The sequence below is a fragment of the Lampetra fluviatilis genome, chromosome 57 (assembly GCF_964198595.1).
Source record: "Lampetra fluviatilis chromosome 57, kcLamFluv1.1, whole genome shotgun sequence".
NCBI classification, from domain to species: domain Eukaryota; kingdom Metazoa; phylum Chordata; class Hyperoartia; order Petromyzontiformes; family Petromyzontidae; genus Lampetra; species Lampetra fluviatilis.
This window is the reverse complement of record NC_136331.1, coordinates 8,641,771-8,668,598: the sequence shown is the minus strand read 5'-3', so window position 1 is coordinate 8,668,598 and position 26,828 is coordinate 8,641,771. Positions and strand designations below refer to the sequence as shown.

Genomic DNA, 26,828 nt, shown 5'->3' with positions numbered 1-26,828 from the left:
TCAGCAACCGTTATCATAAAAATACGCTGTGGTATGGATGCTGGCTCACCCAACTCGATGCAAACCCGAGATCGACTTGTGCAAATTATAAGTGGTGCACTGCTTGCTGCAAGTCATGTGATGATGCCAGCAGCCACAAATTGGGGACCTGATTGGTGAAAAAAATAGTTTACACAGTTGGCGATGCTTTTTGCCCTCACGCAACTTTAACAGTCGGTCAAAAAACGAATTCATGCTGAAGAAACGGGGGTGATGGGGTGGCATCGTGACCATCTTCATCACGGTCGTCACTCGTGACCAATCCACTGCTGGTTGTCGGCCTCCCTAAGCCGTAAGTGTCTCTCGCCACCCTACGATGTAGCGGAGAGAATCCACCACGTGGTGTGCGTGGGGGTCGCCGCACCGTCCCTCCCGGCGCCCGTGGACACAGCGCGTCGCTCCGAACGACCCTCGCCTGGAACTCGGCGATGAGCTCTCCTCCCCGTGCGATGCACCCTGGACTCGCGCTTCTGTCTCTCTAACTCGCTCTCCTCCACTGCTCCACTCCCCTCTTCCCCTGTTCACTTGCCCTCTCCCCTCCACTCGCGCCCACCCCCTACCCCACCTGGGGGCGAGACAGATCCACACATGCCTCACGCCACTCTCCTCCCCTTCACTCTTCCTTTCTTCTCTCCCTTCTCATCTCCCCTCTACGCCCTCCCCTCCCCCTCACTCTTCCCTCCCCTTTTCTCGTCCCCACTCTCTTCTCCACTACACTCCCCTCCTTTCTTCTCTCCTCTATTCCCCTCCCCTCTCCTTTCTCTGCACTCCCCTCCCCGCCTGAGGGCTTGGCGGAGCGGTGTGCGTTCCGCTGCGCCGCGCTACGCTCTGCACCCCTCCCTAGGTGGGGCCCGGCGCTCGTGGAGGGTAGTGAGCGTGGAGAGTGTGGTGGGCGTGAGGCGAGCGTGATGGGACGAGTGTGATGGGACGAGCGTGTGATGCGGGTGACGAGTGTGACGTGTGCATCTGTCCTTGCATTTGCTCGTGTGTCTTTGTGCTCGCTAACAGCACTTGCCCCAACATTATGTTAAGGCTGTGTGGGGGATCTGTGTCTTTGTGTGTTTGTGTACATGCCTATTTGTGTGTGAGTACGTACCTAAGTCTGTGTGTAGTGGGTAGCACACTCCGATACCAACCTGGGCACCCGATTCCCAGCCACAGCTAACCACACTGGGAGAATGATATCGAAACCAGTTTTGGGCCACCCCTAGGTCGACTCGGTCTCAAATGAGTACCTGATGTGGCGTGTAAATATCGCCACTGGGTAAACAAAGACGGTCAGGGGTGGTGCTGGCCAAGCACCCCCTTGTGTGCTGTGTCGCCCTTCATGGGTGCTCCATAACAGCACTTGCCCTATCAGTCTGTCAAAGGCTATGTGGGGTATCTTTGTACATTTACCTACCTGCGCGCGTGTGCATTGCAGGATGAGGCGGGCACCGCCGTCCTCGGCCGCAGCGACGACAGCGACGACGAGCGAGAGGACTTTGACCCCAGCACCCTGCCTGACCCCGACAAGTACCGCGATGAGGAGGGGGAGAAACGTGGAGTCTCCGACGAGGGCGACAGGTACGCGCGGAGCAACTGGACAAATGCACGTGCACACGCCTGGCCATTCTGTCAAATCCACTGCTGGATGAGAGGTTCCGCATGCCGCTTGGGTCGCGGGGAGCTATTTGACTTCACCGTGCTGGTCGGCGCGGGTCGGTGACGGTGGGGAGCACAGACGTGCGGCGGATTGTGTTTTGCCTGTCCTCTCTGCTTCGGGCTACGTTGCCCCGTAACCAGTGAAGGGTGTTGGGTACATGTTCATATGCACAATTACAATATCGTCACCCATAGTGTTGACAATTGCAGCCTCCAACTCTTATTAACTACTCCATCTGTCTCGCCTCTCTCGGTTGATGTGCTATGCAGAACGGCCATTGCCCAACACGTCACCGATTGTTTATTACATTAATTTGATGGCCACAGTGGCATCGCTCTTAGCTATTGAGCAAAGCGAGAGTGGGCTTGGGGCAGGATTAGCAACGGAGTGATAGCCAAAGTATGGAATGCATCCGAGGGGACGTCCATCACGTGGAGGAGATGGAGCAGTGAGATTAGTTTGCGGGCAGTCGCAAGTTGGATTTAAGACATCACAAGATTGTGGGATGACGGTGGCTCAGTCAACACTCCACATTAAAGCCACATTGTATAAACCTAACACTTAGGGTTTGGCAGCCAGTCAGAATTGAGTCATTATTGTTTTTTTGTTGTTACGCCATGATGATCTGGCCAAATTTTTGTCATAAGACCCTCCCCTCCACCTGACACTATCGGACAACCACGTGTCAATTAAATGTAACTGCTACTAACTTTGGATGTGAGAATTGTTCAACTCCACCGGTGAGTGAGCAGAATTGATAATATAATAATTGGTGCATCATTAAACCCTTGCACGCAAGGTGACAATTTAGTTTATTGACCGTGTCGGGGCCTTGTAGGGCCTTTACAACACTAATTTGGCCGGATTCCTTGCACGTGTCCTGACCTATTGCTCGCCCCTCCCCCACCGCAGCTCGTCGCAGGAGAGCGGCGAGGATGGTGGAGAGCCAAAGACGGCGGCAATGGCGACGAGCAGGGACCGCCGCGGCACGGGCCCTCTCCGCAAGCGGCGACGGGCACAGTCGAACGACGACGATGATGATGATGATGATGCTGGCGGGAGGGTGATGGACACGGGGCTGTCTCTGGCCGAAGACGAGGAACTTGTGCTGCACCTGCTCCGTCAGTAGAGGCCGAGCGGCCATGCAGCCTTTTGTCGGCACGGCGGGGACGTATGGCCGAGAGATGGACTCGAGCGAAGGCCGATCACTGTGAACACATCAACATCATCAGTAATAATTTCACAATTTATATTTTTTGGTTAGGCCATGTACTGGAATGATCTGGTCCAATTTGTTGCGAAACTCTTGACCACCCAACGATTTAAACGGTCACATGATGTACAAGCGTTTAACGATGTGCCAATTATTATTGATTCCGCTAGTTGAAGACCGGAATTCTGGCAAAGTCTTTACGTGGCCTTAACCCAAAATTCGATTATAAATGGTAGTATTGGCTGCGAAAGCCTCTGCGTTAAGTAAACAATAATTGGAACGTATCGGTTTTCTACATGCAATCGCATTTTTAGACCCTTTACTGAAATAACATAATTGATCAAAAAAATTACGTTCGGGTGGCAGGCAGAGGCGGTGTCGGTGGGGAGGGAGGGAGCCAGGACAGGAAAACACGGGAAGGAGGGCGACACCGTGGCACTGCAGCCATGGGCCCAACAAGAACCACAACGACGAGCCCCTTGGACAACCAGGGCAGTGCCAATGAGCCCCCCAGCGTATCAGCAGGGGACCATTGTGCGATTACAAAAATTTTACAGTATCATTTGGATCTGATGATTAATAATGTATTTTATATGTAATGTCTCTTTTTTTACCCAGGAAGCCTCGCCGGCTATCAGCATGTGTGCGAGTTGTTGTACTCCGTGTGGGAGGGGACCAGGGAACCCCCTTGTAGAATGTGGCCGTGTCCTCGCAGCGCTGAGGAGTCCCGGCGTCCAAAATCCTCCCGGCACTCACGCCTGCCTACACCCCCTCTCGTCTCACTCTACTCCCCTCTACACACTCGCTTACCCCTCCTGTCCTACTACACTTCACTCAATCCTACCCCTCCCCTCTCATTCTACTCCCCTCCAACACTCTCCTACCCCTCCGCTCTCATCTCACTCTGCTCCCCACCACACACTCTAATACCCCTCCCCTCTTGCCCTACTACCCTCACTCTCCTACCCCTCATCTTTTCTCAGTGGGAGGTCGCTCATTCTCCTCTGTTGTCCCCAGTCTGGAAATCCCTTCTCCAAGCCATCTATGCTGTCCACTCCCTGATTAAGTCCAGGTTCAAGACCATCCCCTTTTCTCTCCGCCTATGGTCGACTGCCTCTCCCAAACAATTAAGCCAACTTACTTTCTGTGTTGTCTTGAGCTGCGGTTACTTGCAGATGCCGCTATGCTAATTCTTCCAGTAGAATTACTTCTGACATTCATCTGTTGAATCAAACTTGCAATCGTCATTATTTCGCAATGAATATGCAGTGCGAGGAGCCGGTGCAGCACTGCACCATGAACAAGGCGACCTGTGCTAATTACCCAGCCACTTACCCAGCCACGGCTGACATCAGTGGCGAGCGACTGAATCTCGTCTCCCTTGGCCAGCCTGCACTGATGAGTGGGGTCAAGCATCGTCAAAACAACCCTCACGACCGACAGTTGTAGAGGCCTTCATCCAGCAGTGGATTGAGAAATGGTTGTAAATTATATTATGAATATAATCTTGTACGTTTACACCATTGTATATTTTATACGTTTATGTAACTACTGCAGATTCAACTCAATAGAAAAAATAAATATGAATTTGAGACCCTGAAATGTGATCATTGTTGACTGTTAAAACATGTTAATTGTTGAAGACACGCTACCGACTCTACAGGACCACGTGCGGGTTTCCTCTGGTTTGGTAATCGTCAATGTTGAGACAAATGCCCTCCAAAGTGACCGCACAGGATGTGGGCGTGGCTAATCGAAGGTGCTACCCCATTAGCCACTCCATATACAACCCCATACTGGCTTTGTATACTCAGCTGTCGTCTATTCTCATACCCCCTTTCCACTGGCGCATCGGAGCCACGGCAGCATGGGCAAGCATGGCACAGGTGTTTTTTCCACTTGCATTTCACCGGGTCAAGCCGGAAGCTAGCCTTACAAGACGACACCCAGGTCACCCCAGGTCTGTCTTGCAAATGAGACTCATCCTGGTCCCTTGAGTTCTCAGCTGGTTATACAATAATCTTTACACGAATCTGTCCCTGGTCCAAAATGGGCAAGGGATGGGGCAACACTTTATTAAAACACCTCGCTCGGCAGTACAGGGTTACTGTCCTCCTGTACCACTGTCTGGGGAGGTACTGCCTCCGGGCTGACTCACCCTGACACAGGGCTACACTCGGGGTCCTCCGGCTATGGGTGCCTAGGGGGAGGCTATTCTAGCTCGCCCTCGCCAGGTGGCAAGTTCCGACCACTGACCCACTGGACCCGGCCCTTACAAGGACGTCGGGCCAGGGGTTCCCAGGGTCTCACCACTGAGCCGCACAGAGGAGTCCCGGCCCTGACGAGGACAGCGGGGCGAGGGGTCTCAGGGTCCTAGCTAGCTGCTCTTGGCTTCGGTCTTCAACTGGTCCCGATCAGCTCCTTGCCCATCGAGGGGGGGGGCTGCGTGGGATCCCAGATCCCCCGCAGCCCCCCCCTCCCCCCCGTTGGGGGCGCCTAGGGGCTTCGCTGTGTGGATCCTGAGCCCCCAGCAGCCCCTCCCCTCTTGGGCTGCCACTGCAGCCCCTCCGCTGGCGGGACAAGGTACTGCCCTAGATGGGCCCCGTCCACCATTGCAGGTAAGTGCGGCCCATCTACGGCGCGACATTTGTAACGTCAGTGGGACGTTTCGACTCGTGCAGTGGAAAAGCAACCCCTGCTGCCCCGACCTGTTTCAGGCTGGCTCAGGGCGGCCACACCACTACTCGGAGGTGCCAGTGGAGTTCCAAGTAGTAGTCGTAGCTCGTTGTGTGTGGCAGTGGACACTCCCCATACACCGTTCTGCTCGGTGGACTAAACCCCGGCGAGGGGAGCCAGGTATCCAGAGTGATGTCTCCGTGCGAGTCTGGATTCCCGTGCGAGTCTGTGGGTCTCCGTGTGAGTTTTTGCCCTTCATCTGCAGCTGACCCCAGGATGGTCGTCTCTTAGTTCATCCCACCACGTCGAAGTAAAATCGGTCAAGAGTGTGTGGGGTAAGTATATTCTTAGGTTTTTTCGGTAAAGTCACGTGGGTAAGCCCTGGGAAATGGACACTCACCTGAATCCTGTCACACCCGCAGGGACAGTTGGTGATTGTCCAAGCAGTGTAACAACTTTACCTAGATCGTCGTCAACTCACGATTCCAAATCACAAGTCCCATTAAGGCATTCAATTCGAGCTTCACGATTTCCGTTGGCCTGTCCTTTAAACCCCGGTTGACCGCAGGAAGTAGCGCCTCTGCCATGTCCACCATTGAAGTCCACGAGGACCTTCCCCCCTCTCCTCCCATCTCATTGTTATCAACATTTGGTTCTCTGGCCGGTGCGTGGGACGTCATGGTGAGATCAGAGGCTTCAGGGAGAGTTGTTCCAACCCTGTGCCAGATGTTATCTCTGCAGAGCCCTTGAGCTTCACGGCTACTTATACAGCCAGCTAAGCAGCTACCTCTACAGCTACTTATAAAGCTGCCTCTACAGCTACCTATGAAGCTAAAACAAAGGTGAGCGATTGCATGTCCTGTTGAACAACTGAACTTGATGACAAGCGTCGTAGCACTGGCCTTGAAGACCGCCTGTAATCCTTGCATATTACCCGTTGTCTGCTGTGACGAAGGGCTATTTGCCCAATAAGTTGCCTATTATCTTTATTTATTTATTTCCTTTTAAGGCCATACAGTGATATTGACATGGAATGTGTTGAGTTTGTTTTTGTCATTTGCGCTTGGCAACCAAATAACATAAACTGTCACACTCGGGAATCCGGTTGAATCGCAAGTCGGTTCATGCGTGTGTCTCTACGCGAGTCTATGGGTCTCTGTGAGTCTATGTCACTCTACGCGAGTCTATGGGTCTGTGTCACGATGGTCCACTTTTCCTCTCAAGCCTCTACATGCTGTGAAGGACCATTGCCTGAAACGTCAACTAATATATTACTTTTAGTTTTTTAACGCCGCAGTGTTTTTGACAAATGTGCTGAATTATCTTATTTGTGCTGGTGCACCACTGCCAATACAGCAGCAGCAGCACCACCAAATACGTTGAATGGCTATGGGGCTCTGAGTGAGTCTTTGAGTCTCTGTGTAAGTATATGGGGTCTGTCTCCAAGGCCCGTGAGTATTTACACAAATCATTGGCGACTTGGACTGTGACCATCAAGTTGCTTCACTCGAGAATCCACTTTAATCAGTCAAGTCGGCCAAAAACCCGGACTCGAACCTAGGATCTCGACAGTGCTAGAGCTCGGTGTCTGACACAAGTCGACAACGCGACCGCACATTAACGAGTCAAATGGAGCGAGCGTGCGTGCGTGCGCGCGTAGGACAAAAAAATCGCGCGTCCATCTCCTTGTTTGAATACATTCCGTGAACGGTGGTGCAGGTGGCGCTTTAAGTGACGTCTGCTGCCCAGGTGCGTATCCCTCTGGACTGGGCCACGCCCGAGCGAGCTCGCGTTCCACGGAGCCCACTCGAAATGTTCCCAAAGACCCTCCATCTTCAGGTGCTCACTGGCCTACAATAAAGCTGGCAATTCACAGGGGCAAGGGAGGGAGCCGCTCTCCCAGCGGCGTTAGCCATCGTCCCTGCCGGGTGTAGCATGATCCTCCTGCAAATAGAGGCCTTCATGTGGTCCAGAAGTCGGTAACCAAAATAACAAGAACCATTCTTTTTAGGATTTGGTAAAAAAAATTAACTATTTTAAGAGCCGCAATGCATGTGAATAACACTTATGATTTTGCGGACAATATCCATAAAAGAAAGTTTTTGGTGTTAAATCTTGTAAAAATAAATGCGTCGTTGAACCCGCCACTACCTGGCATGTTTTATTTACGTGACAAACCTTACTAGTTGGCTGTATCGGATGGTGGCGGGTTTAACGACACATTTATATTTACGCGGTTTGGCCACCCCTGCTCGAGACGAACAGAGACTCGCTGGCCTGCCTGGAGCAGTGGACGATAGAGGCTGTCTGGTCCATGACTGTGGGGATTGAACTGATAACACTGGTCAACAAAAAAAAAATTCTGGCCTGGACTTTTGCAGCTGTTTTAGACTAATTTCAGGGTGCTGATTCCAAATCTGATCTCAGATTTGCTCTATCACATCTCATTTTATGCTATCGGCATACCCGAAATTAACTCTGTCACTTATAATTGCAAGATGTTGCGAGCCAGTGACTGCTTTAGTGTTAAAATATGGTGCTGTATTTTTAGGATCGTGTGTTTATAATATCATTTTATGTAGAAATCCACATTTATTTAATATTTTTCTTCTGCAGTTTTTATTGAAAATGTAATATTTGATATCTCAAAAACCTGATGTGATAGACAAAACTGATGCCAGATTTGGAATCAGCACCACAAAATTACCTTAAACCCGTTGGAATACCTTATGCCAGAAAAAGTGTGTTGACCAGTGTAATGAGCCTCTGAGCTCCACTAAGCCAGATATCAACCATAACCCTGTACCCTAGATGAAAACACCCCCCACTGTAAACATTGTTTAGTGGTATATTTTAGATATACATGGGCAATCACAGTTTAAATATTTTACGGTGCAATATAATACTAATCAAGACATTCTGAAATAATGAACGAACACAAAAAAAAATGTAATGCAAGTTTTGTCCGCTGGTCAGTTATTATGTATTATTCATCGCTGCACTGTTCTTTCAAGATCAACGTAGCAGGACCACCACGTGCTGCCATATACAGGTCACAGAACGCCTCATACTGAGTGGCCTTGCACAATGTCCACCCGTATTCACCTTGGGTGGCATTTTTCTCGACTGCTAATACCTGAAGCCTGCAGCTTTGCCTGACGAGGTTTCCGATCGTAGAAGATCGTGGCTCTGCGAGACGGGAATGCAGGGGAGGCCACTTTACTTACTGGCCGTATTCGGTGACAGAAAAATCCGTTACATTTAACCACACTGTGGATTTTCAGGCACCACGTTCCCATTCATGATAATAAGGGCTTAAACGCTGCCGTGCTCGATTTGCCACGTTGTCAACGATGGAAGACATCGGCACGGGTTAACGAAAAATTATGTCGAGAAGCAGCATTCGCCCAACTTGTGCCGAGCTTTGCCGATACGTTGACAGTCCAGTGAAGTCACACGTGTCGCCGTGCCATTTGTTGAGCAAAATTTATACGTGCGCTTGCAGTTTCATTCAATGGAAAACTATTTCATGGCGTGGTGGCGATGATGCCATGGTTTTTTGGGCCTCATGTCATAGGGACATTTAGCCCGAGGGTTCCAAATCAAGCGTCCCCTGAACCCACCTGCAAATACAACCGTACGTGCGGATGTTAATCGCACAATTCCTCGCTCCCCTGCCAATGCCACCTGCACGCACACCCCACGGCCCCCGTGGTGGCTACCCCCTCGCACCCGACTCACACCCCCTCGCACTCTGACTCGCCGATATAAATGCGGCCGCACTCTGTGGCCCCCCTTACTTGGTGCTCGGTCCGGCAGTCCCGCATCTCTCACCTCCCTCCCATCGGGCTTTAGTGAGACACTTCTCCGTGCCTCCTGTGATCTCTCGCCACCTCCGAGAGATGGAGAGGGTCGCCACCGCCGTTGCTGGCGGCGCAAGCATGAGCAGCGCCAGCATGAGCAGCGCCAGCAGCGCCAGCGCGAGTAGCGCTAGCGCGAGCAGCAGCACCATCGGCAGTGCTGCGGTCGGCAGTGCTGCGGTCGGCAGTGCTGCGATCGGCAGTGCTGCGATCGGCAGTGCTGCGGTCGGCAGCAGATTGATCGGTGCTGTTGGCGGCGGTGCCGGCGGCGGTGCCGGCGGCGCCACGGCCGCGCACGCCAGCGCGCGGTCCGTGCGCCAAGGCGCCGTCTACACGGGCAAGGGACTCGCTACGCTGCGGCAGAAGTCCTTTGGCACGGGGCAGGGCGGATTCGCCCTCGGGACCGGCGCCGGGGTCACCGCATCCCGGATCGCCGGTTTCGGTGCCGGCAGAAGCAGCGGCGGCATCGGCCTCTCCAGAATCGCCGGAGGTGGCGGCATGACCGGTCTGGGGGCCACGGGTGGCTATGGCTTAGGGTTTGGGTCCGCCCCCCTGTTCGGGGGGTACATCGGTGCCATGCATCCAGGCCAGCTGGGACCTCTGGGGTCCGGTCCTGCGGGGATGGTGCCGGGAGGCCTGGGGATCGGATCGCGGGGCACGGCCTCCGTCAGCGCGCTGCACAACATCACCGCGCCGTTCCGGTCGCGCTTGGGAAGGCCAATCTCGGTCGGGAGCTACGGCGTCAACCCCTCGTGGGGGAGCGACCAGCCCGGCAGGGGGCCCGCGGGCATCGTCCCCGTGGGGTTTGCACCCCTGGGGGGGGCCGCTCCCGTCGGGGGAGCCCCCCATGGACTCACCGCCCTGGGGCTCCCGAACATCGACCCCGCGTCCTTCCCACCACTGGACATGGTGCAAGGCCCGCGTCTCCGTGAGAAGGAGGAGCTGCAGAAGTTGAACGACCGCTTCGCCGGCTTCGTGGACAGGGTGAGGCGGCGTCCGAGTGGACACTAGATTTCTTTACGATGTTTATTTCACCAGGTAAGGCGCACCGAGCTATGTAGCTCTTTTTCAGAAGCGACTTGGCTATCACAAATGACAGCTCAACGAAGCGGCCTATCGCCTATAAATTTATAGCGGCCAAATACTCGAAACACATGTTGATTCTACATGTGGAGGGAAAAACCTTTGGACCCGGAGAAAAATCCACGGGACCACGGGGAGAACGCGCAAACTCCAAATATAAAACAGGTGTCAGGGTCGAGATTGAACCCACGACCTCCTGTATACCAGGAGAGGTAGTTAATATCTCGGCACCGTGACATCACACTGGGGCACTGACGTGGCCCAGCGGTATCGTGTTTGCCACTTTCCGAGCTCAACCACTGCGCTGGTTAATGCCGCGGGTGTGAATCATGAAACATCACGCGCCGTCTACTTAGAGATCCCGTGACGTGTGCCGGTCTCATGGTCAAAATGTTCCAAGAAAGTTTTAGAAAGCTACCAGAAAATTACATAATTGGGTAAAACAACATGGGCAACATTGTGTCCCAATGGCAGATGATGCTCGTCTGTGAAACATATTACCATCATGATACCCTTGTGCTATTGGAATGGTGAAAATTCTAATTGTTAAGTCAATGGGGGAGGGCATCGCTAAATATATGCCGTCGTCTGGAATGTGCCGCCAAAGTTCACAGTTTTAGTCACTCCACAGCATTACATGTACAGGTGTACTCATATACACTGTGCACATGCGTAGACATTTTTGCTGCTATTATGAATTCCCAGGTGTGATGGTGATATCAACCAATTCTAGGGCCGATCACGTGTGGCCAAGATCGCCTCTGAAAATTAGCTAAGAGCTTAAACTTGTGGTTTACCTGGCAAAAAAAATACAATAATTTTGCCATATTCACATGGACTGAGTTGAGCTATAAAGCCATCAGGAGTGAGGCTAGGAGCTCTGTGCAGGCCAACGTCTGGAGGCCATCGGTGAAAACTGCAGCCACCACCACAACACCTCGCAATCACCTCCTTCCTTCTGCTAGATATGACAGCTGTTGCACAGTCTACGTGTGACCTCCAAGAACAGTTCCTACAGCCCCAGCATCATCATCACCACCACTACCACCACCGCTGCCACCATCTCGCTCTGGCTCTTCACCTTGTTATCAAGTTAACAGGTCCTTTAAGGACGATGACTCTTTCGGTCCAATCGCCACAACCTGGTTTTAGGTCTTCTCTTACCCTGGGTGCCACTCCCAACAACTTTCCTGGTGATGTGTGTGTGTGGGAGCGGTGGTGAGTGCATTGATGTGTGTGGGAGCAGTGGTGAGGGCATTACGGTACAAACTTGGAAGGTCCCCAGTTTAATTCCCGGCCATGACTAACATTAGTGGCAAGTGAAATCAGAGCCGATGCTGGGCTTAACTTTGGCCGACTCAGGCTCAAATGAGTACCTCGTGCGGTGTGCAAACATTAGCAATGGGGGGGGGGGGGGGAGACAAAAAGGCTGGGCGTGGTGTCAGCCACTCCAACCCTTTGGTGCATCGTCCCAGCCGGCTAGAAGGGGGATATTTGACTTTAAACGCGTGTGTGTGAATGTGTGCATCTTCATCGATGCTTCTTAACAGCACTTGCCCCAGAAGCCTATCAAAGGCTATACTGGGGATCTTTGTCTTTTGTTTGCAGCGTGTGCTGCACTCATCTGTGTGCATAGCGAGGGGAGTGGTGTCTGGGGGTGCGAGCATCTGCATGAGGCTGGGGGCTCAGTCACGGGTTTTGTGAATTCTGGGATTTGTCCAAATTTTTTGTTAAAAAACCTCCGAGCGAGTGAGAAACGCAGGACCTGCAGTGACAGTGAACATCAGAGGCACTCTCACACACATTTACACACACACGCGTTTACACACACACATTCACAGACACACACGCGTTTACACACACACATTCGCAGACACACGCGTTTACACACACACATTCACACACACACACACACGCGTTTACACACACACATTCACAGACACACACACGCGTTTACACACACACATTCACAGACACACACACACACACGCGGCGTCACACGAGCACATACTTACACACACGTTCACACACACACACACTCATAGACATGCACACCGTAAGATTCACACATTTACTCTCGCGCACATTCACAGACAAATACACCCGGACACCAATACACTCAAACAAGCAAAGGCAAAGATAAAAAAAAATCCCCACATAGCCTTAATAGGCTGTTAGTGAATTCCTATGAAAGTCAGAATCGCACACGTGTGAGGGGGTGGTGTGGCTCGTACCAAGCCTGACCGCCTTTGTCTGCTAGTGTTAATGTTTACACACCACACAATGTACTCATTTAAGGTTGGGTCAACCGATTGGAGACCCAGAACCGCTTCAGATATTCGTCACTGATATTGGCTGTGAGCGGATATCGATCTCGGGTGGCCGTATTCGTGTCACTTAGCGACAACCACTGTGCCACCGCTCTCAATATACACACACCCTTACACCGACACACATTCACAATTACACCGACACACACATACAAACCCTGACACAGACACACGCAACATGCCCGGCGTCCCCCCTCCCATGCTGACCCTGACTCTCCCTCCCTCCCCCGTGCGTGCGAGTCAGGTGCGAGACCTGGAGAAGCGCAACGCCATCCTCAAAGCTCAGATCGCCATGTACACCAACTCGGACCCCACGGGCCCCGCCAACACGGCCGTGGTGATCGGGGCCATCACCAGCTCGTACCAGGGCCAACTCGACACGCTCATTGCCAACAAGACAGCCCTGGTGTCAGAGAGAGACCACCTCCACACCGCCATCCAGGAGTACACGTTGAAGTGAGCACATTGGTCTGGCATTGGGGGGTGGGCGGCGAGGGGCGGCCGACTGGGACGCAAAGTCGTGGGAGATGCAGACAATGAGTGAGCAGAGAGAGGGCTTCATTTGTCGTGGGAATATTTGCCACTGGTAGACTGCAGAAGGACTACGCGACTCGCAGCCAGAGCCGTAGCGACAGGTATACTGGATGTGGTGTGTCGAGTGCGGAATATTGTCTGTGCCACCGGCCTGGACACATGTAGTTCAAGTTAAGACCCGAAAACAAAGCGCCTCGTAAGCTTTACACCATTTAAAGGATGGCTCGTGAAAATGACAGAAAATAGCATGGTTGTTGCCAGGAGAATGCCTTCAGGGACTACCTTGTACGATGGAGCTATGCCTTTAAGTCAGTTTATCTCACGCAGTGTTTCCATGGCCATTCGAAACCAGATCCAAGCTGTGTGCCGGCTGGGATTGGGGCTTGCCGTCCGTAATGGCTGGGCCATCCCTCTCCTTCCTTTCCATAGCCAGAAGGAAGTGACAATACATCTGAAAAAATCAACTCCGTTTCATGAGCATTGAGATAGCTTATGTTATTCCAAACTAAAATTAAAAAAAGTTCTTTGTTGCCATTTATATTTAGCTACATTTTGGTATTATTTTCTGGAAAACTCATAAATGTTGCTGGGAATGCCCTGCCAAAACTTTCTGAATAAGTCAACTTTAAAACATCGTATAAATACCAAGTTTTTCGTTTTTTTTAACAACTCCCATTGTCTTGCAACTCGGAATTCTGGGAGAAATGAACTCAACCCGTGTTGGCCGTTCCATGTAAGTTGAGCGACCGGCTTTTACAGGAAACAAGTCGGCCACACCATGCCAATTCACCAGCCATGGCAGCCAATTTCAAGTGGCTGTGGGAACGCAGCGTGGTCCCAGATTAAACAAGTTAGGATACATATTGCATGCTCATCGATTAAGTTGAATGCCTTCCAACATCAGCGGCAGTATATTGAATTAGCTGTGTGATAGCGCGTGGAAAGCAGTCAGGGCAAAATGCCTTCGCAGGTTTTTGATAGTCCTCTTTGTCCTGGTTTGCGTCTCCAACGTCTTGGGCAACCCTTTGATCAAAGTAGTCGGTTTTTAATCAGGCAAATATTTTTTTCCCCCCAAGCCTCATTACTCGAGGTATGTATCTATACTCATGTCTCAACCGTGGCAGCCTAAAAAAATACAGAATCCAAACAACTGCAGTGGCCTCATACCCCAAGAGGTTCACAATGGCCATGTCCGAGACAGATGCTGATCTGGCACCATCGAGATCCTGTGTTTTAGCCGGCCGTTATTAAACCGGCCGTTATTAAACCGGGCTTTCGTGCGTAGCAAGTTGATGGATTCAGCCCAGTAAATTACCTAAAACGTCCTGAAATTAAATTGGCTTGTCTCGGCTCATCATTGTCATCATCAACATTGCCATCATTATCATCAGGGTAGGGTTAAAGTCATGGGTTAAGGGTCAGGGTTTAAAATATTCACTAGATTCAGAGTTTGGAATAAGACCGTGGTTTGGTCATAATTGCAGTCAGGGTTGGAGTCAGGGTTAGGATTGAGGTCAGGGTAAGGGTTATGATCATCGGTAGAGTCAGGATTATTGTCATGGTCAGGGTTAGGATCTGGGTTATGTTGAGGATCAGGGTTTAGATCGTAGATCAATCAAGATTACAGTCAAGGGTTAGCGTCATGGCTTGGGTAAAGCTGATGTCATGGTTTCGGCCAGGGTCAGGGTTGTGTTGGTTTGGCCCCCCACCCTGTGATAATAATGCCCCCCCCCCCACCATTGGCAATGACCGTGCACAGGTACGAGCAGGAGAACGAGGTGACGCGCACGCTGGAGGCCGAGTGGAACACCCTGAAGGACGTACGTGATTGTGCTGCAGATATTACACGAGCACGATACTGATAGCACGATATTGATAGCACGATATTGATAGCACGATACTGATAGCACGATACTGATAGCACGATATTGCACGATATTGATAGCACGATATTGATAGCACGATATTGATAGCACGATATTGATAGCACGATATTGATAGCACGATACTGATAGCACGATATTGATAGCACGATATTGATAGCACGATATTGATAGCACGATATTGATAGCACGATATTGATAGCACGATATTGATAGCACGATATTGATAGCACGATATTGATAGCACGATATTGATAGCACGATACTGATAGCACGATATTGATAGCACGATATTGATAGCACGATATTGATAGCACGATATTGATAGCACGATATTGATAGCACGATACTGATAGCACGATACTGATAGCACGATATTGATAGCACGATATTGATAGCACGATATTGATAGCACGATATTGATAGCACGATACTGATAGCACGATATTGATAGCACGATATTGATAGCACGATACTGATAGCACGATATTGATAGCACGATATTGATAGCACGATATTGATAGCACGATACTGATAGCACGATATTGATAGCACGATACTGATAGCACGATATTGATAGCACGATACTGATAGCACGATATTGATAGCACGATATTGATAGCACGATATTGATAGCACGATACTGATAGCACGATATTGATAGCACGATATTGATAGCACGATACTGATAGCACGATACTGATAGCACGATATTGATAGCACGATATTGATAGCACGATATTGATAGCACGATATTGATAGCACGATATTGATAGCACGATACTGATAGCACGATATTGATAGCACGATATTGATAGCACAATATTGATAGCACGATATTGATAGCACGATATTTATAGCACGATATTGATAGCATGATATTGATAGCACAATATTACGAGCACAATATTGATAGCACGATATTGATAGCACGATATTGATAGCACGATATTGATAGCACGATATTGATAGCACGATATTGATAGCACAATATTGATAGCACGATATTGATAGCACGATATTGATAGCACGATATTGATAGCACGATATTGATAGCACAATATTGATAGCACGATATTGATAGCACGATATTGATAGCACAATATTGATAGCACGATATTACGAGCACGATATTGATAGCACGATATTGATAGCACGATATTTATAGCACGATATTGATAGCACGATATTGATAGCACGATATTGATAGCATGATATTGATAGCACGATATTACGAGCACGATATTGATAGCACGATATTGATAGCACGATATTTATAGCACGATATTGATAGCACGATATTGATAGCACGATATTGATAGCACGATATTGATAGCACAATATTGATAGCACGATATTACGAGCACGATATTGATAGCACGATATTGATAGCACAATATTGATAGCACGATATTGATAGCACGATATTGATAGCACAATATTGATAGCACGATATTGATAGCACGATATTGATAGCACGATATTGATAGCACGATATTGCTAGCACGATATTGATAGCACGATATTGCTAGCACGATATTGATAGCACGATATTGATAGCACGATATTGATAGCACGATATTGATAGCACGATATTGATAGCACGATATTGATAGCACGATATTGATAGCACAATATTGATAGCACGATATTGATAGCACAATATTGATAGCACGATATTGATAGCACAATATTGATAGCACGATATTGATAGCACGATATTTATAGCACGATATTGATAGCATGATATTGATAGCACGATATTGATAGCATGATATTGATAGCACGATATTGATAGCACGATATTGATAGCACGATATTGATAGCACGATATTGATAGCACGATATTGATAGCACAATATTGATAGCACGATATTGATAGCACGATATTGATAGCACGATATTGATAGCACAATATTGATAGCACGATATTGATAGCACGATATTGATAGCACAATATTGATAGCACGATATTACGAGCACGATATTGATAGCACGATATTGATAGCACGATATTTATAGCACGATATTGATAGCACGATATTGATAGCACGATATTGATAGCATGATATTGATAGCACGATATTACGAGCACGATATTGATAGCACGATATTGATAGCACGATATTTATAGCACGATATTGATAGCACGATATTGATAGCACGATATTGATAGCACGATATTGATAGCACAATATTGATAGCACGATATTGATAGCACGATATTGATAGCACAATATTGATAGCACGATATTGATAGCACGATATTGATAGCACGATGGCCCACGTGCTGAAGCCCAGCACGATGGGGATAGTGCCTGATAAAGTTTTTTTTGGGTTAGATCGTGTAAACATGTTGTTAAACCCACCACCACCTGACAGACAATTATTAAGGTTTGACTTGTAAACAAAACGTGCCAATTAGTAACTACTTCAACACACCGGTACACGTTGGAGAGTAAATCACATTTACAGCTCGAGTGCAATGTTTCGCTGGCGATTACAACCAGCTTCATCAGGCGATTAGCCAGGATTATTTTGGCAATTGTTTTAACAAGAACAATAGCAAGTTACGTTGTGCCTCGACTGGCCTACTCTTCCACGCTGGCCAGACGGTCTTGGAAGAGGCGTGAGCACCCGCACCGTACCCCACCACTGATTCCATAACGACGGGAGCGGTGAGTGGACCAAAGACAACATCACAAACCTGGGCCATTGTTCAAACTGCCGCGCCGGGAGATCGAATCCGGCAGGCCGCTGACCACCGACACGCCGTGTCCGACCCCGCAGGAGGTGGACAAGACGTACGTGTCCATCGTGGAGCTGCAGACGAACGTGCAGGCGGTGCAGGACCAGATCACGCTCACCAAGAACATCTACACGGCGGTGAGCACACACCGTCCTCACCGCACCGCCAATTAGTGCCCCAATCATGGCCAATCAGGGGGGCCGCGCTAATTAACCACCACGAGGCGACTGCAATATATAGTTGTGTCCTGTGCGTGTGTAGTCTATGTAGTACTGCGTGTTGTGTGCAGCACAGAGTAGTGCCACCGTGTGCGTGACTGTGAACATTTTGCGTGTGCCCCGTCTCCCCGCAGAGGGTCAAGGAGGTGCAGGCGGCGCTCGCCGGAGGCTCCTCGGCCGCCGTCTCCATCACGGTGGACAACTACGAGCAGGCGCTCGACCTCTCCACGGCGCTCAACGAGGTCCGCGCGCACTACGAGGCCCTGGCCGCCAAGAGCAAGGAGGACGCCTTCACCACCGTGGAGTCGCGGGTGAGACGCGGGGGGGGGGGGGGGGCTGAGGGGGGGGGCGCTGAGGGGGGGGGGCGCTGAAGGGGTGAGACGCGGGGGGGGGGCGCTGAGAGGGGGGGGGGGCTGGGGTGGGGGGGGCGCTGAGGGGGGGGCGCTGAGGGGGGGGGTTCTGAGGGGGTGAGACGCGGGGGGGGGGGCGCTGAGGGGGGGGGGCGCTGAGGTAGGGGGGGTGCTGAGGGGGTGAGACGCGGGGGGGGAGGGGCGCTGAGGGGGGGGCGCTGAGGGGGGGGGGTGCTGAGGTGGGGGGGGGTGCTGAGGGGGTGAGACGCGGGGAGGGGGGGGGCTGAGGTGGGGGGGGGGCACGGGGACATGAGGGGGGCGTGAGCGGGGACACCGAGGGACGCGGAGGTGTTCGTGGTGAGGCAGGGAGATGAGTGGAGACACGGGGACACACAGACACGGGGGGGGGGGGGGGGGTCCACGGTGAGTGCGGGATGGAGACGTTAAGGGAGCAGTCGTGGCGGCTTAGCAGTACAGTACAACACAACGGTGTCATTCGCTCTCCAGCCGCCCTGCGCACAACGTAAAAGCAGCGAGTCGAGTAAAGGTGCAGCACTGAGACGTCTTGTTCACGTCGCTGCTGGTGGAAGGGCCTCCGCTAGAAGGGAGCTCTAGCCAGGTTGTTTTTGGCCTACTCTTCCCCGCTGGCCAGAGTTCTTGGGAGAGCTGGGATCCCACTCTTCACCCCGCCACGCGCGACTCGTCTATACATGCCCTGCTTACAATCTGGGGCAGCGTGCCCCCCTTGTTTGCTTGAGTGGATGGACGGGGGCTTCATTCGAGTCCGTCGAGTGAAGAGTGGCCGACGTGGGCCCCGCCAGTCCGTTGCGAACCATCTCAATGAACCCCACCACCACCGCCACCCACCTGAACCTCACCACCACCACCCTCTCTGAACCCCACCACCACCACCCACCACCCCCTCTGAACCCCACCACCACCACCCACCACCCTCTCAATGAACCCCCCCCACCCACCACCCCCTCTGAACCCCACCACCACCACCCACCACCCTCTCAATGAACCCCACCACCACCACCCTCTCAATGACCCCCCCCCCCACCACCACCACCACCCCCTCTGAACCCCACCACCACCACCACCACCCACCACCCTCTCAATGAAACCCCCACCACCACCCACCACGACCCCCTCTGCTCCCAATCCTTGTGGCCCAGATCCACCAGGTGGCGGGCACGACCCAGACGAGCTCCATGGCCCTGACGCAGGTGAGGGAGGAGGTGCGCAGCCTCAAGCTGCAGGCGGACACCCTCAAGCGCGAGATTGAACGCCTGCGCGTGCAGGTATGGGGGGGGGGCCCTGTCCCACACCTCATCCCAGCTGTTGCCACCTGCTGTCACACGCTCGCAACTGATCCCTAACGCATCCCCACTTGCTCCCGTGTGCTCCCACTTACTCCCAGCTGATCCCACCTGCTCCCACCTGACAGGTGTTAAGATGTTCAAACATACTCCTTGGTTCTTTCGGTGAAGTCACGTAGGTATAAAAAATAAAATAAAACAAAAAATAGTTTAAACACTAAACAAAAAAGCCGTAAAGAAAGCTGTCTCTGGTGTAGACCAATTAGTTTCAAAGTCAATGCATTTATTGCCAGAGCATGTTTTTGTTTGCATGTTCACCGCAAGTGTGTGTGGTTAATGGGGACTTGATTCCTTGCAAAAGGTTTCTGTTTGGTGTTTGCACATTTTAACACAACTGCTTAATTGCCTGAAGGGTGAAACCTATTCTTATACTTTGATACTGGCATGAAAGGTCCCATGTTCTGATCCCACCTACTACCACCTGCTCCCAGCTGATTAACCTGCTACCACCTGCTCCCACCTGACCCCACCTTATCGCACATGGTCCGAGGGATGGTCGGTCGGTCGGTCCAAGGATCGGTCCGTCTTCAGAACTCCCTTTTTCTGTCTCCCTCTTTTCTTGAGTTGCTATGTCAAGCCACTGCTGGATGAAGGCGTTCCCACATCGCGCAGGTCGTGGGGGTAATTGGGACAATTCTTCACCACGCTGGTCGGTGCAGGTCAATAAAGTCGGGAGCATAAACATAGAAGTACAGTACAACGACGGATTTTTTTTGGCAACTAAGGGCTGGAATGCGTCCGAGAGAACGCCCATCACAGAGATGGAGCGATGAAACAAGCTGATTTGCAAGAGCTTTATGAATGTTGACATCGCGGGATCTTACGGGAAGGCGAAGGCTTTGAGGAGGTCTTCATCCAGCAGTTGATTGATCACAGCCGCTAATGATAACGGTGATGATGTTTAACCGGCTTCCCCGGCAGAATTCGGAGATGGAGATCCAGGTTGCGGAGGCGGAGGTGAGCAGCGAGACCCACGTGGATCAGTACCAGGAGCGTGTGACGAGCCTGCGCACGGAGCTCGAGACCATCAAGAAGGTGAGGGGCTGGGGGTCCTCGGCGTGAGGACAAGGCGAGGCCCTGACATTTAACCACCGGGGTGAGGTCTCAAGTGGGACCCTGAGACGGAGTCGGATGAATGTTATGAAGGGCTTAAGGTTAATAGCAGGGATGGGCCTAAGTATGTATTACGTTTTGTAAAAATGTGATAGACTCATAAAAAAATTTCATTTACCTGTGTAAAATTAACACATTTATTCAACTCGAGGTAAATTCATCAGACATAAATTGCTCACTACACTAATTTAATCAAACTAACAACATTCTTTCTAGCTTTAGCAGGGGAAAAGTCATCAATGATATCATTATTCAAACACAACATATTTCCGAGGGCCTCGTTACCATCGCTCAGCTGTTACTTCAGCACGGAGGACCTAAAGGAGGGCCTACAAAATATGAGAGCCTAAGGTCTTTTTAGGTTATGGATTGATCCGGCTCTGCCCTGAGACCCTCATGTTCACCAAAGTGGACGTGTGATGTAGGATTAACGTTGACAATTAACATTGCAGAGAATCGCGCAGTACTCGCAGGAATACCAGAACCTCCTGGCCACCAAGATGGCGCTGGACATTGAGATCGCGGCCTACAGGAAACTCCTGGACAGCGAGGAGGCGAGGTGAGGTCCCAGATCTCTGTGTGTGGGTGAGACCGAGTCACGCCACGAGTTACTGAATCGATATTCGATCTGATTCTCTGCAGCTCACCACCACCACCTCATCATTGTTGTCATCATGTCTAGCACCGTGGTGAAGATCATGATTATCTCCACCTTCATTGTCTTTGTTATATCACCACCACCACCATTATCACCACAGCCATGTCTTCCATCACCTCCATTATCAATATGATCATCACGATGAGCATCATCACCACTTATCATTGATTACCACACCTCCTCCCCTAACATCATCATCAGTATTCATCATCAACCACCACCTCTATGACCACCACCAACGCCGTAATGGCAACCCTCCTCATCTCCCACTCACTTTCCCTCCAGGATCAACAGCGGTGGCGGCATCACCGTCTCCATGGCGTCCAGCACGAGCATGGTCCCTGGCTTGGGCTCGCTGGGCCACGGGGCCTACGGGATCCCTCTGGGGGGCGCGCCGGGGTCCTTCGGCGGGGACTTTGGCACGAGCGGCCTGGGTGGCGGCTACAGCGGCCTAGGGGGTCCGGCCGGGGGCGTCTACTCGTCGGGGGGTCTTGGAGGGGGGTACAGCATGGCGAGCAAGAGCTTCAAGTCAGGCGCAGTGTCCAGTGCTTATGGTCTAGGTGGTGGCTATGGTTTTGGTGGCGGCGGCGGCGGTGGCATCGGCGGTGGCATCGGCGGTGGCATCGGCGGTGGCATCGGCGGTGGCATCGGCGGCGGCGGTGGCTTCACTGGCAGAGCCATTGGCCTGGGAGGTGGTTACGGTGGTGGTGGTGGTGGTGGTCGTGGCGGTGGAGCAAGCTTCATCTCATCGTCTGCTGGGACGTCATACGGAGGAGGAGGCAGCAACTCCAGTGAGTTCCAATGGTTTGCGTTTGACGAGTCTCCTGTCGTCGTTTTGAGGTCACGCCGCGCTTCCGATCGGGTTGTCACGATATGGTGGCGATACAATGTATAGATATGGTGCTTGTCCTATGAATATATTCGCTGCCACCATAGGAACATGGAATTTCCGCCACTGGGCTCTAATTGGGGAGATAATCAGCCTCTCAATGCTGATTTGAGCAGGAAATCTCTTCGACTTTGAATGATTCCGTGTGTGGTGGTTAAGTAACCAAAATCAACCGCACACCCACCTGACCATGACGATCGAACACTGTGTAAGCAATGCTAATGGGTCTCACACCACGTGACCCTGCTCGTCAATTACTGTCGCCCACAGTGCTCTCCTCCACGTTCATCTAGCGAGGAACTCCGCGGCCACGTGCTCCTCCTGCCTCGCACCCCCCCCAAGCGCTCGGGCTCCCAGCGCTGCCAACACTCACGGCCCTCCTGTACCCCCGTGGGGCCCCTGCTGGAACCCCCTGTGGGCCCCCACGCCCGTGACAAATAAAGACACTTCGTCTGCCTCCCCGCGTTGTGTCTGAGCGCTGTGTCTATGTGCTGTGTGTTGTGTATACAGTGCTGTGTTTGTGTGTTGTATCTATGCTGAGTATATTTGTTGTATGTGTGTTGAACTTATTTCACATCGTACGTAGCCAACCGTGGTGCTAATCGGAGGTGCGGGGGAAATGACAACAAACTACGTGTGTGTGATATGTCTAATTGTGCAGTCTACTTCATTTCTATGCCGTGTCTATGCGCAATGTGTTCTTGACTTTACATCGTTCATTCTATGGCTGTGCTGTGTCTACACGTCTTGTGTCCATGTGCTGTCTATACGTGTTGTGTGTGTGTATGTGCGCCGGTTTTACACCCGAAGTCTCACTCCTAATCAGTCGAGCGGCATAAACTTTTCATCGGCTACGTAACGCTGTGTGGAAGCTACCTGGTCTGTCACTCGGCACGAAGCTTCGGGTCTTCTCGGCCATGGTCATACCCTCCCTTCTCTATGCTTGTGAAACGTGGGCCCCTCTAATGGAACATCTTTGCCGATTAGAAACATTTAGGTTGGCCTGCCTACGATCCATCCTGGGTTTAACCAGGCTAGATTGTGTGAGGAGCTCACAAATCCTTGAAATATCCAGACACATTCCCATCGGTGAGCTCCTCCGGCAGGCAAGGCTGCGTTGGCTGGGTCATGTAGCCCGCATGCCCAATCAATCATGCCCACGCAGCTTTTGTTTGGCCGGATCGAGGGGGCTAAACGGGCACGGCACGGGCTAGAGAAGAGATGGAGTGATGTGGTACAGGAGGATGTGGAGCTGAGTGGACTTGCCGATGACTGGTACCAGCGGTGTCAAGATCAGCCTCTGCGGAGGAGGCTCGTGAAGGACTCTACTGTGCAGTTGGAGGCAGTCGCCCTCCAGCAACAACGGAAGGTAGAGTGGCGACGCTCACAACAACGAGCGGAGGGCAGGGCGCATAAAATTCAGTATGTTGGCACAATAGGGGGTTCAGCTGGTGCATTTATCAGTCATCCTAGCCAACCCATGGCACCTGCTGGGTCTATCTCATAACCTGTCAGCGAGCCTCAAAGTGCACCTGGCCTGGCACAGGCGTCGTGGTGACGTCACAGCCACTTCGTGGCGAATCGCCGTTGTATTTGTTGGTTTTGATGTGAATGTGCTGTCGATATTTAGTGTGTGTCCTGACTCAAATAAGCTTCCACATTTCTGGAAGGCTTCACCAGGTCATGTTGGTGTGGCCAGTACGACACCCGACCGCCTTTGTCTCCCCAGTGGCGATTTTGACACACCGCACCAGGTACTTATTGAGGCTGAGTCGACCTAGGGGGACACAATACCGGTTTAGATAAACATCACTCATAAAAGCTGCGAGTGGGAATCGAAATCTGGTCGCCGGATTTATAGCCCAAAGCGCTAACCACAGCCCCACCACTCCCCACACACAAGACAAAGCCCCCCCGTATAGCCTTGAGAGACAAGTGCGGCTCGGGCACACGAGGGGGTTGGGTGGCCAGCACCACGCCCAAAACAGACGCGCACACACTCACACGCGCACTCACTCACACGCGCACACACGCGCATTCACTCACACGCGCATTCACTCACACGCGCACTCACTCACACGCGCACTCACTCACACGCGCATTCACTCACACGCGCATTCACTCACACGCGCACTCACTCACACGCGCACTCACTCACACGCGCATTCACTCACACGCGCACTCACTCACACTCGCATTCACTCACACGCGCACTCACTCACACGCGCACTCACTCACACGCGCACTCACTCACACTCGCATTCACTCACACGCGCACTCACTCACACGCGCACTCACTCACTCACACGCGCATTCACTCACACGCGCATTCACTCACACGCGCACTCACTCACTCACACGCGCACTCACTCACACGCGCATTCACTCACACGCGCACTCACTCACACGCGCACTCACTCACACGCGCACTCACTCACTCACACGCGCACTCACTCACACGCGCATTCACTCACACGCGCACTCACTCACACGCGCACTCACTCACACGCGCACTCACTCACTCACACGCGCATTCACTCACACGCGCATTCACTCACACGCGCACTCACTCACTCACACGCGCACTCACTCACACGCGCATTCACTCACACGCGCACTCACTCACACGCGCACTCACTCACACGCGCACTCACTCACTCACACGCGCATTCACTCACACGCGCATTCACTCACACGCGCATTCACTCACACGCGCACTCACTCACTCACACGCGCACTCACTCACACGCGCATTCACTCACACGCGCACTCACTCACACGCGCATTCACTCACACGCGCACTCACTCACACGCGCACTCACTCACACGCGCACTCACTCACACGCGCATTCACTCACACGCACATTCACTCACACGCGCACTCACTCACACGCGCACTCACTCACACGCGCATTCACTCACACGCGCCGAGGAGCAGTGGTTAACGCTCGTGCCTCACAGTATGAATTTCCGGGTTCGATTCCCGACTCAGACGCCTTTCTGGGTGGAATATTGAATGTTCTCCCCGTTCTGCAGTCGTGTATGTGTGTGTGAGTGGAGTTTGTATATCCCCCCCTCACCCCGGGTCTACACGGTTACCGGTTTGTCGCACACGCAGAAACTTACATTTAGCCGAATAAATTAAGGCAGCCGACACAATCCTGGAGTCGCCCGCTCGACTCCATCTCCTGGCGCGGCAGCTGAAACAATGTGGCGAGTTTCTTACATCTCCAGCCCGCCTCTGTCCACCCAGTAGCATGGGGCGCCGCGGTGGCTAGGAGATGTTAACTACCTCGCCTGGTATACAGGTCGTGGGTTCAATCCCGACCCTGACGCCTGCTGCTGTATATTTGGAGTTTGCGTGTCTCTCTCTCATCATCATCATCACGGTGGCTAGGAGATGTTAACTACCTCGCCTAGTATGCAGGAGGTCGTAGGGTTCGATCCCGACCCTGACGCCTGCTGCAGTATATTTCGTGTCTCTCTCTCTCCCCGTGGTGGCGTGGATTTTTCTCCGGGTCCTCCGGTTTTCCCCTCCACATTTAGAATAAACATCACGCTTTTAGAGTATTTGGCTGCTGTAAAATGTCCACGTGATAAGTCACTTCGTTGAGCTAGCATATGTGGCCAGGTCGCGTCTAAAAAAAAGTGATATCGATCGAGTGAGCCTTACCTGGCAAAATAAAAAGTAATTTAGTATAAACGGGCACAGCACAGTCTGCGATCGGCAGGTCGCGTGCGGTGGAGTAAGCGCGTGCGTGCGCCCAGACCCTTCCGCGACGAACACTCGGCGTGGAAGAGTAGACATCTGTCCCTCGCCAGGGGCTGCTGTGTGTTGGAGGCACCGCACCAGGCGCTGCATCTGAGTCGCCAGTGGAGTTGGCCGTGAGCGGGAGTCGAACTCGGGTTGTCTCTTGCCGTGTTGGTGGCGCAGCGTGCCAACCACCACGCTGCCACTCCCCACACAAACGCAGACGCACCCACGGACACAATCACACACACACATCCAATCATTGCACATAACACGACTGTTGGGGCAAGTGCTGTTTGGCAAGTGCAAATACAAAGGTCCCCCGTATAACCTTTAACACACTGGTGAGGCAAGTGTTGTTAGCGAGCACCTATGAAAGCCGGCACGTGACGCCCGGCCGCCTTTGTTTCCCTCACGGCGATGTTTACACACCGCGCACGAAATCCATTTGAGGA

The 26,828-nt window shown here is 51.9% G+C and overlaps 1 protein-coding gene across 1 annotated transcript; it reads left to right on the top strand.

Moving 5' to 3' along the window:
• The first annotated feature begins 9,391 nt into the window (after positions 1-9,391).
• On the top strand, positions 9,392-23,029 carry LOC144950382 (thread biopolymer filament subunit alpha-like). The gene is made up of 10 exons (XM_078880498.1): positions 9,392-10,417; positions 13,091-13,302; positions 15,140-15,200; positions 18,054-18,149; positions 18,365-18,541; positions 19,759-19,884; positions 20,884-20,997; positions 21,528-21,634; positions 22,019-22,524; positions 22,893-23,029. The coding sequence occupies exons 1-10, from the start codon at positions 9,476-9,478 to the stop codon at positions 22,913-22,915; spliced, it is 2,364 nt and encodes a 787-aa protein (XP_078736624.1). The 5' UTR covers positions 9,392-9,475; the 3' UTR covers positions 22,916-23,029.
• The last annotated feature ends 3,799 nt before the right edge of the window (positions 23,030-26,828 follow it).